Source organism: Eptesicus fuscus, chromosome 3 (genome assembly GCF_027574615.1).
Source record: "Eptesicus fuscus isolate TK198812 chromosome 3, DD_ASM_mEF_20220401, whole genome shotgun sequence".
Classification (NCBI taxonomy): domain Eukaryota; kingdom Metazoa; phylum Chordata; class Mammalia; order Chiroptera; family Vespertilionidae; genus Eptesicus; species Eptesicus fuscus.
The window spans coordinates 48,858,952-48,872,365 of NC_072475.1; the positions used below are offsets into that span (position 1 = coordinate 48,858,952).

Below are 13,414 nucleotides of genomic sequence, written 5' to 3' on the forward strand. Positions count from 1 at the left end.
AGTTCATCCAACATGTCTGCAGTGCCTATTAAACCTAAAGAGAGTAGTGACCTGGGATGGCAGTGTTGGAGTAAAGCTCATGCGACCCAGCCTCAATTCATAGAATGTTGGTGATTATTTATTCAACTCCTGTACACTCTGCAGCTGGGAAAACTGAATTCTCACACCAGGAAAGGAGCTTTCTCGAGGCCACAGCAGATGTGTGGCTCTAAGTCTTATGAGGGTGGCCACAGTGTCTAACTTGCTCATATTTTATTACCACCTCATAAATAGTACAGTGCTTGATATATGGTATGTGTTTTAGAAATATTTTGGGTGGGTCAATGAATGAAAAAAGGAATACATGAATGAATGAATACATGAATAAATGAATGAATGAATGAATGAATGAATGAATGAGACATAGGTAGAATCAGGGTAGCCTATGTTTTCAGGAATAAATGCCAGCATCTGGGTAATTAAGTTGATAATTTGATTTTTGATCACAAGTGTCTCAAAAATGTTCTTGTTTGGGCCATATTCATTTAAGAGGCAATGCCAGGTGCCTATAGAGACTGATAGCCCGGGGGCATTTTGAGGTAATTTTAATTCTCTTTAATCTCTTAATTTATCTGTGGTATTGCTTATCAGTAGATATACAGCTATTTAAAGAGACCTTGTCAACTCCACCCTGGGACACTCAACTTACTGAACTGCACTACACATAACACTACTCACATCTGCATTTGTCTTCGGGCCATGGTGATGGGCAAATGCACTTGTTTCTACCCTACCCCCAGCTACTTGAACACTCAGTAACAGGTACTTAGAGTAACAATAGTACTCCTTCTGAAGGCAGTTTTCAGAAATGAAGAGGAGCAGGAGAGTAATAGAAGTGAGATTGTGGAAGCTGTGAGCATTTAAACTGCCTGATGCAAGAAGAAAATCTGCTAAATTTGTTATAATTGGAACGGCAAATGTAGGTCTCAAAGGAATGTACAGGCAATTGGAAAATACCTTTTTCAAGTGCTGGGAGAAAGTCAACAGCAGGTGTTGGTGTGTAAGCAAGTCAAATTTAGGTGAAAGAAGAGCAGACATGTTTCATTATAGAATCTTGGAAGCCATTCCCTGCAGATTTAAGTGGGTAATTGAGAGTGACATTTAAAGTGGCAGGAGGCAGTCTTGGAAATAGCTTCTGTATTCCACATAGTCAGGTTCAAGTGCAAGAGAGGTCTTTGTAAACAGAGTTCACGGCAGTCCTTTGTGATAGAAGAGGGGTCACTAAGACTGTTTAGGAACCCAGGTAAACTTCCAGCCTCCCTCCTCATCTCGACGAACAAAGGCTTGTCCCTGGTGGAAGGAATGAGTTTTCACATTACAGTGAGGGCTCAGGGATGTGGAAAAGGCCATCTCAGTCTTATTGGGTGACACATCAGAAGTATAGTAAGGAAGAGTGTGCAGCCCTCCTGGGGGATTTGAAAGTTGAGAAAGGAAGTGAAACTCTTCCCCAGGGCTGGCAGTGCTGCAGGAAGGAGTGGTTCTTTCACCTCCATAGTCAATTTGCAGATCCTCGGTGGGGGCCTTTTCATAATCAACTGCATCCTCCAGAAACTGGGGAAATGTGCTGGTGATTCTTCTGGGATGAGAGGAGAGGGCACTGTAGTTAGCTGATAAGGTATCATCAATGGTGTTGAGATCTTTTAACCCAAGTGTTTGAAGGACCCAGGGATCCACAGGGGGGCCAGGTTGTTCTTCACAGTTAGCAAATTCACTAGAGAGGTTTCTCTTGGCATTTTTGTGATGGGGGATCTCAGGAGGAAAATATCTTTGCTCTTTGGGTTTCCTCTTCCCCTTTCTGAATTTTCCATATGCTTTGGAGAAATCATCTGATGATAGCAATTTCTGGGGAAATAACATTTGCAAATATACACAGTCAGGTAATCAAGCAATATCATTTTCTTTACTGTTGTGTAATTACACCTGCTTCAAACAGTAACTAGTCTCCTTTAAGTCCTTAGAAAACTTAATTAAACTTCTATTTGCACACACACACATGCACAAGTAAAACTGATTGCATTAGCTTCTGTTTCTAAGTTTAAATATATGATGAGAATTTACCACCTAAAAATTCCAATTTATATTTTTTACTAGTCATTTAAAAGTTGAAAGGAGTAAATTATGTCTTTAAATTTTTATCCAGGGAAGTAATTATTATTATAATGAAAATAATAGCAACTATCATGTAATCGACATTGGTTACATGCATGATCTCATTTTAAGTACTGTTAAAATTTCCTTTAATAAAGAAACTAAGGCACAGGCATAGTAATGGCTTGTTAAAAATCACTTAGCCTACATTTACATCTAAACCATCTGAATCTAGACAGAACAAGGGGAGGGAAGTTGGAGGGCTTGGTGAACAAGGTGAAGAGGTTGAGCAAAAATAAATAAACAATGCATAGAAACACACACAAAATAATAAAACATATTTTTTGGTTTTAAGTTAGTATGATACACCAATGATGTATCTTTTCACAATCAAATAATTGTAAAGTAATATATAATTTTAAATGTTTGTATTTTTCCTAATGAATAATTAAAATTAGTTTATTCAACATAGCACTGGAAGTCCTACCCACAGCAATCAGACTAGAAAAAGGCATAGGAATCCAAATTGGAAAGGAGGAAGTAAAATTGTCATTGTTTGGAGATGACATGATATTGTACATAGAAAGCCCTAAAGACTCCACACCAAACAAACAAACAAATAAATAAAACCTACTAGATTTAATAAATGAATTTGGCAAAGTAGCAGAATACAAAATTAACAACCAAAAATTGATGGCGTTTTTATATACCAACTAGAGGCCCAGTGCACAGATTCATGCACTAGTGGGGTCCTTTGGCTTGGCCTGCCAGGATTGGGCCGAAACCGGCTCTCTGACATCCCCTAAGGGGTCCCAGATTGCAAAAGGGTGCAGGCGAGGCCGAGGGATCCCACCGGTGCACAATTGGGGCCCGGGAGGGACCACGGGAGATCTCCAGTGCGTGTCCAGCCTGTCTTGCCCAGTACCGATCAGCAGGACCCCAGCAGCAAGCTAACCTACCGGTCCGAGTGTCTGTTCCCTGGTGGTCAGTACACGTCATAGTGGGCATCATAGTGACTGGTCAGACAGTCAAAAGGTCTGACACTTAGCATCTTAGGCTTTTATTATATAGGGTAATGAACTCTCAGGAAGAGAAATGAGAAACACAATCCCATTTATCATTTCAACAACAACAAAAAATAAGATACCTATGAATAAACTTAACCAAGGAAGTAGTAGACCTGCACATGGAAAACTATAGGACATTGAAAAAAGTAATAGAGGAAGATATAGTAAGTGAAAGAATATACTATGTTCATGGATTGAAAGAACTAACATCATCAAAATATCCATACTACCCAAAGCAATCTATAGATTCACTGTAATCCTTATCAAAACACCAATGGCATATTTCCAAATCTAGAACAAATATTCCAAAAAAATTTATGGAGCCAAAAAGGACCCCAAATAACCATAGCAATCTTGAGAAAAAAGAAGTTGGAGGGATCACAATACCAGGTATCAAGTCATACTACAAAGCCACTGTAATCAAAAAAGCCTGGTACTGGCACAAGAAGAGGCATATAGATCAATGGAACAGTACAGAAAACCCAGGAATAGACCCAACCCATTATGTTCAATTAATATTTAACAAAGGAGGCAAGAGCATACAATGAAGACAGTCACATCAATAAATGGTATTGGGAAAATTAGACAGGTATATGCAAAAAAATTGGATTACCAACTTATACCATACACAAGAATAAACTCAAAGTGGATAAAATATATATGTAAGTAACAAAACCATAAAGATCCTAGAAGAAAACATACCAGTAAAATCTAAGACATTTCTCATAATAATATTTTTGCTAATATATCTCCTAGGGCAAGGGAAACAATGGAAAAAAATAAACACATAGACTACATCAAACTAAAAAGCTTCTGCACAGCAAAAGAAACCATTAACAAAATTGAAAGGGGGCTTACTGTATGGGAGAACATATTTACCAATGATATATCTGATAAAGGGTTAATATCTAAAATATATAAGGAACTCATATAACTTAACAAAAGGAAGATGAATAATCCAATTAAAAATTGGCAAAGGACCTAAATAGACATAAAGGTCACCAAGAGGCATATGAAAAAATGCTCAAAGTGACTGATCATCAGAGAGATGCAAATTAAAACCACAATGAGGTATCACCTCATGCCTGTCAGATAGGTTATTATCAATAAATCAACAAACAGCTAGTGCAGGTGAGGATGTGGAGAAATGGGACCCCTCATGCACTGTTGGTTGGAATGCATACTGGTGCAGCCACTGTGGAAAACAGTATGGAGTTTCCTCAAAAAATTAAAAATTGAACTGCCTTTGTACCCAGTGATTCTAGTTCTGGGAATATATCCTAAGAAACCTGAATCACTAATTCAAAAGAATATATGTAGCCCTATGATCATTGCAGGAGATGAGTGGATTAAAATGACGTGGGCCTTGGCTGGGTTGCTCAGGTGATTGGAGCATCATCAGGTACACCAAAAAGGTTGTTGGTTCGACTTCTGGTCAGGCACATACCTATGTTGTGGGTTACATCGATATGGGAGGAAGCTGATTGATGTTTATCTCTGCTCTCTCTCTCTCTCTCTCTCTCTCTCTCTCTCTCTCTCTCTCTCTCTTTCTCATCAATAAACATATGTCCTCAGGTGAGGATTAAAAAAAAAAATAGCTCTGGTACCTTTACACAATGGAATACTACATGGCTATAAAAAAGAAGGAAATGTTACATTTTGTGACAGCTTGGATGGACCTGGAGATTATTATGCTAAGTGAAATAAGACAAATACCATATGATCTCACTTATATGTGGAATCTAATGAACAAAATAAGCTGACAAACAAAATAGAACCAGAGGCAGGGACACATGGAACAGACTGACAGCTGTCAGAGGGGATGGGAGAAGGGCAGACTGGAAGGTGGAGAGATTAGCCAAAAAACTTATATGCATAACCCATAGATACAAATAACAGTGTGGTGATGGCCAGAGGGAGGGGAGGCAGGACTGGGTGGAGGTGGGCAAGGGCGGGGGTGGGGGGAGAGGGAAGGGGATATCTGTAGTAGTGTCAACAATAAACATAAATTAAAAAAATAAAATTGGGGCATCTATAATACTTTCAACAATAAAAATAAATTAAAAAATAATAAAATGAGTTGCAATTACTGTCTAAAAAGAAAAAAGAAACACTATGTAACACTGCTTCCTCTTATTTCATTAACTTTCATAGCACTCCCATGTGATATCTTACCTTATAATAGACAAATATGCAAATGGACCGCACCTTTGCTATGCCCAAGCCACACCCACCAACCAAGCCACGCCCACCAACCACGCCCACCAGGAAACCGTTGCAGGGACGTTGGGGTGTGGCGGAGCCCAAGGTCGGGAAAGCCACAAGAGGCTTTCCCGGCCTTGGGCACCAGCAGGGAGCCTGCAGGAATCGCAGGAAACCACTGCGGGTCGGCTCCTGCGATCCTTAGCAGGGATGTTGGGTGCGGCCGAGCCCAAGGCCACCGCCTGGGGCCAAGCCCCGACCCTGAAAGAAGGCAGAAGGCGGTGGCCACAGCCAAGGCCTGGGTCCCCGGTGCCGGCAGAAAACTGGTGCAGGCAGCCAGGTGAATGAAGGTCTATTGCACGAATCTTCGTGCAAACGGGCTACTAGTGTATTATAGTATTCTAAATCTTGCAAAATTGAGAATAAGGGAGAAAAAGCTGCCTAATTATTATCACATACTAATTTAATAACTGTTCTTTTTCTGCAGTTAAGGCTAATAGTGATAAGAGCTGAATTGTAAAGGACTCAAAAATAGTGTGCCTCTTTTTCTCTGAACTGCTTTGTCCAGTAAGAGTAGTAAAAAGCATCATCAATTTAGATTAAATCATATCAAATAATGTGGCTTGTCTAGAAGTAAGGTAAAAATTGATAGAAGCAATAATAATAACAGAATGGCAAAAAGATAACAAAAAATATGAAAACCAAAGCAATGAAGAAGAACAAAAAGGGGCTATGGGCAAGCTATTTACCCTCGAGTTAGAATAATTCATTTTAGAAATGTAAGAAAAATGCTTATTAAAAGATAATATATCCCTGGCCAATGTGGCTCTGTTGGTTGGGCATCATCCTATGCACTGAAAGGTTTCTGGTTTGATTTCTAGTCAGGGAACTTGCTTGGGTTTGGGGCTGGATCCTTGGTAGGGCATGTGCAGGAAACAGCCAATCAATGTTACTCTCACATTGATGTTTCTGTCTTGCTCCCTCTCCCTCTCTAAAAATCAATTACAAAATAAAGATAATGTAATTAGCAATCTCTAATTGACAGTCAAGAGATCTGGGCTCCAGTCAAATTCGTGACAATTCAGAGCTGGGAAGATTCTTAAAAGATCTTTTAGCCCATTGATTTGCAGATGAAGGTAACTGAGGCCCTAAGTGACAGTGATTCGCCAAAAGTCAAACAGATGATGAAAAGAACCCAGTGTTCCTCAGATCTGATTCCCTCTCCAATGTTCCATCTAACTAAGTCTGTCTTTAATTAGCTTCTGTGGTCTCAGCAACTCCCTTGGCTGGCTTTTGATCCTTAAGCAACTTCTTTTGTAATATATGACTAAAATATATAATCTAGTTGCTTCCAAGAAATGATACATAAAAATTCTTCTGAAAGTGCTGTATTTTGATTAGAAAAATCCATCCATCCTATAAATGCATTTGAAGGCACGTTTGGTAGACTTCCTCCATTTAATCAAGGAGTGTTATCCAAATGCTCTCCTTTCTCAAATAGACTTATATCCACTCTATCCTTATAGAGGGGAGAGGTACATACCTTGGCTTTTTCCTCAAGACATTTAACCAGAGCAGAATTCAGGTATTGTCTGAGGTGATTATTCTCTTCATGTAACCTAGCAAGTTCTTCTTCCTTCTGCACCAGAGTATCTTGGAGCTGCAAAAAGGAGACAATGGTGAAGGCTGCTCCACTATATTGACTTTGTAACCATGTAATAGTGCCACTGATCCTTAACCTGCTTAAACCTGATTATTATTTTGTTTGTTTTAAGAACTCTACCTCAGGGAGCCCTCCTCCTCAGAGGCCTAAATTCAGTCTACACCCACCTACCACCTGATTGTTCAGTTTTGTGCTCTGATTTTTTTTTTCCATTGCAAAGTGTTTGAAGAGATTATATGACTTCTAAAATTGTAACCACAAGGGAAGGTATGTAGGAAAATGAACTGCGTGCAACTGTTTAAATATAGAAAAAGATGTTTGGAAAAGTTTTGCTGGACTTTTACCTTGTACTTTACAAAAAAAAAAAAAGAAGAAGAAGAAGAATAAAAAAGGTGGGTTGGCTTCCCTCAGTCTCAGATTTATTGGCTTGTATATCCACTTCATTAAATTACTCTCTCTGAAACAGCTATAAGCAAATTATGGAATATGAAGCAATCTTTGTAAAAAACTTACAACCATTATTCCTTCTCCAAGTGATGAACTATGATTTTAAAATATTACCACACTCATTATATCATTTGATCTTTCCAACAGCTCACAAAGGAAGGCAGCCCAAATATTTCAATTTCACAGATAAGGAAATAAGGATTCAAGAGGGCATACAGCTAATATATGTGCAGAGTCAGGGCTTGACTTTTGATCTTCCTAGTGGGTTTTGGTTGCTGTTGGTGGTTGTGGTGGTGTTTTTTTGTTTGTTTGTTTTCTGGGGGTTGTTTATTTGTTTTTTCTTTGGTATTACCACCTAAATTTTATCACTCTATAGACTTATAATCACTTGGGTCCTAAACTGAAAGTTAACATATGAATTTACAAGGGAAAGGAAGCAGTGTGACATTGAGGAACAACATTAAGAATGGACTGCATGGAGCATGGCCGGTCCCAGTGTTCTGATCTTCTGTACATACCTGCTTGTTTCTGTAGAGCTGAGAGGAAAGCTGAGCCTCTTCCCATGAACAAGAGTTAGGAAAAGGGAAATTCAAGTCACTGGATGATTCTATGTGGAAACACCAAATAGGTAACTGAGAAAATACACTTGCAGTTTTGGGTTGATAAAGAATTTACAAAAATATTTCAGAATGTTTAATAGGTTCAATTTCCATTCCAAAAATAGCCATTGCCTCCGTACAGGAAAACAAAATATTTAAAGCTTTAGGAGCGGCCAGGATGCCATAAAAGACAAATATTCATAGACTGTATACCAGAATAGCTACAGAGGTGCATTTTTAAGAGCTAACAAGTCACATCCCTCCCTACTTTATGTATTCCTGCTGGCTAAATTTATAAAGACTGTCCCATCTGCATTATTAATTCACTCAAATATTTACTGATCCACCCCCACTAGGCATAACATTGCAATTCCACTATGTTTTTATCTTATTTTCTAAGCTTTACTGCTTGAAAATGTAGGCTCTAGAATCAAATTCTATTTTTGATGCTACCATTTTCCCCAGATGAAAATCTCTGCCTGTCACCCTAGCAGTTAAATCTGATGGAGAATATTTATGCAGAATTCTTTGTGGTAGCAATTTCTACTTTAAAATAATTTGTACCTTACTTTTCTGAAGACATTGGTGAAATCTCAAAATGACAACTCATGTATTTCAAATACCATTCTCTGTGTGTTTTACATGCTTTTACAAATAGGTGTTTTGTTTTGTTTTCATATTTGACAATAAGCTGTACCGACCAAGAAAACAATGGTCGGGCACACTAAATCGGTTTACTTTTACCTTCTTTTCCTCACCTAAAACAGTTCTGACTCTTGCCTTTCTGTATTTAAACAGAAATATTACTACTGAAATATTTTTAATTAAAGTAGAACAATGGATAAGGAGACAAGAATAAAATTTTATAAACTGTTTCATTTCATAGTCTTGGACATTCTGTTTCTCTGTTTCTTGTGGTAGAAGAAAAAAACTGAAAAACTTTCTTCCTGTTATATGTGTTTTTTTATAGTTTGGGGCTTTTTGTGTCTTTTCTCAAATTAAAAAAATTATGTGGCAGAATCAATAGTGCAGATATTTAATTCTAAATTGTCTCAGAGTTTTTTCAGAAACTTGAATGTTAATACATAAATTTAATATTTATAAATACTGTTGACTAAGCTCTAGGTTAAAATCAATATGCAATTTTCCATCAATGTTATACTTCCTTCCAAAATTGAAGTCTTCTTGGGGCAAAACAAAGAATCATTTTTTTCTACTTACAAGACACTGTTCATAGACTTTGCTCTATGAAATAAAATATTAAGTTAGTATTTCTCCTTGTTTTTCTCTCATACCCAGGGAAACTCCAAAAGAAATGTTCTAACTCATGTCTTGATTCCAAAAGCATCCCACTAGGATTGCTCATAAAACTTTGATCCAGACCCAAACTCTCTCAGTGAATTGGAAATCTCCAAGTACTGAAAGGTATAGGGAGAAATACAGATTGTCCAGCAGGCAAGGGGAAGAAGCTTGTTTTCACTATTTGGCAAGTACAAAAGAATGGATTATTTAGCTTGTATAATGCATGAGTCTTTGGGTTTTCTTAAACTTTTCATACCATCCCTTCTTCTACAGAGTTCCAGCCCATGATGCTTTGCAACTATGGGTGCTGGAAAAGGGCTTCAGATCTACCAGGAAAGCGGAAGAGCAGAACTTACCCTGTGCCTGCGGTGCTTGTTGGGGCTCTCTGTTGTCCAGGAGACCAGCAGCCCAGAAAGAGACCCAAGTCTCCGTGGAAACGTCAACACTAGATTCTGACGTTGTAGTGGAATACGGGCAATTATAGCTCTGGCCTCCTACAAAGTACTGGTCTTGGCAAGGCAGAACGGTGTTCTGTGAAAATCAGTATGAAGGGTAGAGGGGTTCCCAGCAGATGGGGTGATGGGGATTTGGAGAGAGGAAAGGGTGGGAGAAAGATGCCAAAATTACATGCAATGAATAAAAAACAGTAAAGGTGCTAAGTATAGATCCCAGATTAATTTTGACTGGTCAAAATATAAATACTAGAAGGGAGTCAGCTCCTTGGCTTACCCAGTACTTTCCTAAGACCCTCTCTGCAAAGAACAGGCTACAATTGAATGGTCCAAATTGGTACATATCCAGGAGTATTCTCTATTGCCATGTCTGAGTCATCTAACAGGCTACCTATGATCTAAGTAAAAGGAATTTTACTTAATGATTCAAAGACATAAGAACTACTTGACTCTTTCTAGCAAATACCTTAATTATATTTCCAATAGCCTTGAAAGACATATAATACGAAGGCTGAAATAAACAGAACAACAAAATATAATCTAACTTCCTTATTTTAGTTTCTTACTTTCTGAACTCTACAGGTGCCCCATTCATCTCTTTTTCTCTCCTCTGGCTTCAAATGCTACTGGATCCTGTGGTGATCTGAATGGTTTTAAATAGATAGATAGATATATTCCAGAGATAATGAAATACATATTGCCCCTCACTCCTAACTCTAAGCTCAGGAGCATAAAATCATTCCAAGTAAATACATAAGCAGAGCTGAACTAAATTAATCAGCAGAGACAGCAAGCTCTAGGTCTCTCCATCACCAGGTCTCAGTGCCCTTCCAGAGTTATCTTGCCACTCCTAACTCCCTGGCAGGTATTCTCCACTGTGTTCTGAGCCAGTGAGCACCCTCCCAGGACTCCTCAAACACAATCTCTCCAAATGCCCAGGCAGGGGCAGGTATGCAGCAGCCTTCCTGGGTTAATTTGTACAACAACCCATTTCTAATTATTTGTCAATGTTTAATCAGGTAAAAGCCATTCATTTAAGCGGAGTGCAGATTTGGACAAACTCTTTTGACCACTATAACTCGTTGTTGACTTGAGGACTTTCTTGGGCATAACATAAACAAAGAAAACAAATAAGAAAAAAAAAAAAAACTCACATGTTCCTGGTAAATTAAGTTTTGAAAAAGCCCATTTTGAAGCAAGTCCAGCTTGGGCAGTGCAGACTAAAGAAATTCAGCCAAAGTTTATCAAGTGCTATTTCTTTTATTCTAAAAGCATGTTTGTAGGCTCTTTCCCTGAGGTTATTTCTGGAATTAGAGCTGAGCTATTATGCAATTGACACCTGAGAAGAAAACAAACCCCAAATAGCCCTAGACTAGGTTAAGTCCAAGTGTTTGCTAATATGTGCATAATCTAGAGAAAGATGTGGAATGAAAAGTGAGTGCAGGTGTACAGGGAAAGTTGGGAGAAAGAAATAACAGAGAGGGTAAAGGATGAGAGAGAGGGGGAATGAGAAAGGGAGATGGGCAGCAAAGAACCTGTCTTAATTGACAGGTAGCAGAGAAATCTTCCTTCCAAGGTGGAAGAAATTCTAAATGCAAAGCTTACTAGCTCTCAGCACCCCCAGGTTTCACCAGCGAGCTAGCAAAAGCCAGTTCCTCACTTACCATCTTGCAGTGGAAGAAGGCGCTGCAGAAACTGAGTCCAGTCTTAATTTTTCGGAAAAGCTGGTGGGAGTTTTAAATGGGACTGAGGGGAGGAGCTAGGAGAGGCGAGTTCTAATCTGCTGGAGCTGTGGGTGACGCTAGGGGCTCCCGGTGAGCGCCGCCTCTGATTTGGTGCGAGGCTCAGGAATCATCCAGCCAAAGCCAAAATCATTAGCGCTCAGGGCGATCGCCTGCTGGGACCTGAAACCTTCAAAACGCGCGCCGGTGCAGGCTCGCTGCCGGCGTCAGGGGTGGCGGAGACCGCACAGCCCGGGCAGACTGAGCGAGCACCCGCTCCCGCCCGCGCGGTGCGCAGGGCCCAGCAGGACGGGGCGGACTGGTTGGCAGGTGCCAGGGCGTAGGGTCAGCCCAAACCCGCATCTCAGGGATCAGGCCAGCACTAGGGGAAGCCCAATAATAGGCTCCAGAGTTAATACTGCTCCTGTGTATTTTTCCGGTCACGTGATAAATATCAACTTGCTGTATGCCATTGTGAATTGATTGGCTTTTTTTTCCCTCCTTCTATCCTATGGCTCATTTTCCCCAACTCCTAAAGTGGGTGTTCGATGTGGTGGTGATCTATCTCTATTCTAGAATGTAAGCTTCAGGGGAATAGAGGGTTCTGTCTGTTTTGTTCACTGCTTTCTCCAAAGGGCCTGGGACAATTTTTAGCATGTGATGGGGTGCTCAATTGAGAATGAATTAGGTTACAAATTTAAGAATCTGAAGTGTCTGTCTCTGTGTTGGTCCTATCCTCACAACTACTATTATATAAATAAATTATTACAATTAAGAAAAATTAGTGTGTTAATACTTCTCAATTAAAATGTTTAATTTCCACCATCTTCTCTCTTGCATTTTATTCTCATGATTCCTGTGATTTCATATCCAGAGGTGAAAGAGGCATAATAGCATCTTTAAAACTTTTCATATATATAAGTTGAAATAGCCAACTTATTTCAAATGACAATAACTTAGGAGGAAGGTGCTCTTCTTGTCCCTGTTTTAAAGGATGGCAACTGATGCACCGAAGTTAAGAAACTTGGCCAGTGTTTTCAGTTAGGTACTGGCAGACTCGGGAATTGACCATCTGGCTCCGGCATCCATGCTTCTAACCACTATAATTTTTTTTTTTCTTGAATCTCTTGACTTCTTTCACTGCAAGTTATAGCCATGTATGCAATAGGCATTTTCATGCACTGAATTGTGTTCCATCAAAATGTATATCTTTTATCTCTAACCCTCAATATGACTATATTTGGAGATAGGGACTCTAGAGAGGTAATCAAGGTTAAGATGTTATAAGGATGGTACTGGAAGCAAACAAGACTGGTGTCCTTATAAGAAAAGAAAGAGCCACAGGGGTGGCATGTGGGAAGAAAAGGAAACAGCCAGAAGGCGGACATTTACAAGTCCAGGAGAGAGGCCTAGGAGAAACTGATAACACAGCAGACTCCTTGATCTTGGACTTCCAGCCTCCAGAACAGTGAGAAAATAAATTTTTGTTGTTTGAGCCACCCAGTCTGTGGTTCTTGCTATGGAAGCCCCAGCCAACGAATACAGGTATGGTGTAGGAATTGAGAAAACTTCTGATTCTGGCTTGCATGGTCCTTTCTTTAAACTAGTGTTGACCTTTATTCTGCCTTGCCTTGTGCATATCATCCATAACACTTAGCAGTGATTAGCAGACAGCAGATGCTCATTAAGTGTTCTGTGCCAAAATTAAAAAAAAAAAAAGAATACAAGAGGAAGAGGAGGAAGGCTCTAGACTTCATAGAGTCCTCTTCTCCTGTTCTAATACTGTTTATTCACAAGCATTTTTACATGGACATTACCAGATTTGGAGATTACG

General features: G+C 39.4%; 1 protein-coding gene across 1 annotated transcript in view; it reads right to left on the reverse strand.

Moving 5' to 3' along the window:
* Positions 1 to 1,260: 1,260 nt before the first annotated feature.
* The window catches only part of GMNC (geminin coiled-coil domain containing), a 47,868-nt gene continuing 35,714 nt past the window's right edge, over positions 1,261 to 13,414 (reverse strand). Inside the window, exons 3-6 of the mRNA XM_008151630.3 lie at positions 9,764 to 9,938; positions 8,025 to 8,113; positions 6,940 to 7,056; positions 1,261 to 1,881 (exon numbers count right to left, since the gene is read on the reverse strand). Of these exons, the coding sequence (XP_008149852.2) occupies positions 1,261 to 1,881; positions 6,940 to 7,056; positions 8,025 to 8,113; positions 9,764 to 9,938 (1,002 nt within the window). The remainder of the gene's footprint in view (positions 1,882 to 6,939; positions 7,057 to 8,024; positions 8,114 to 9,763; positions 9,939 to 13,414) is intronic.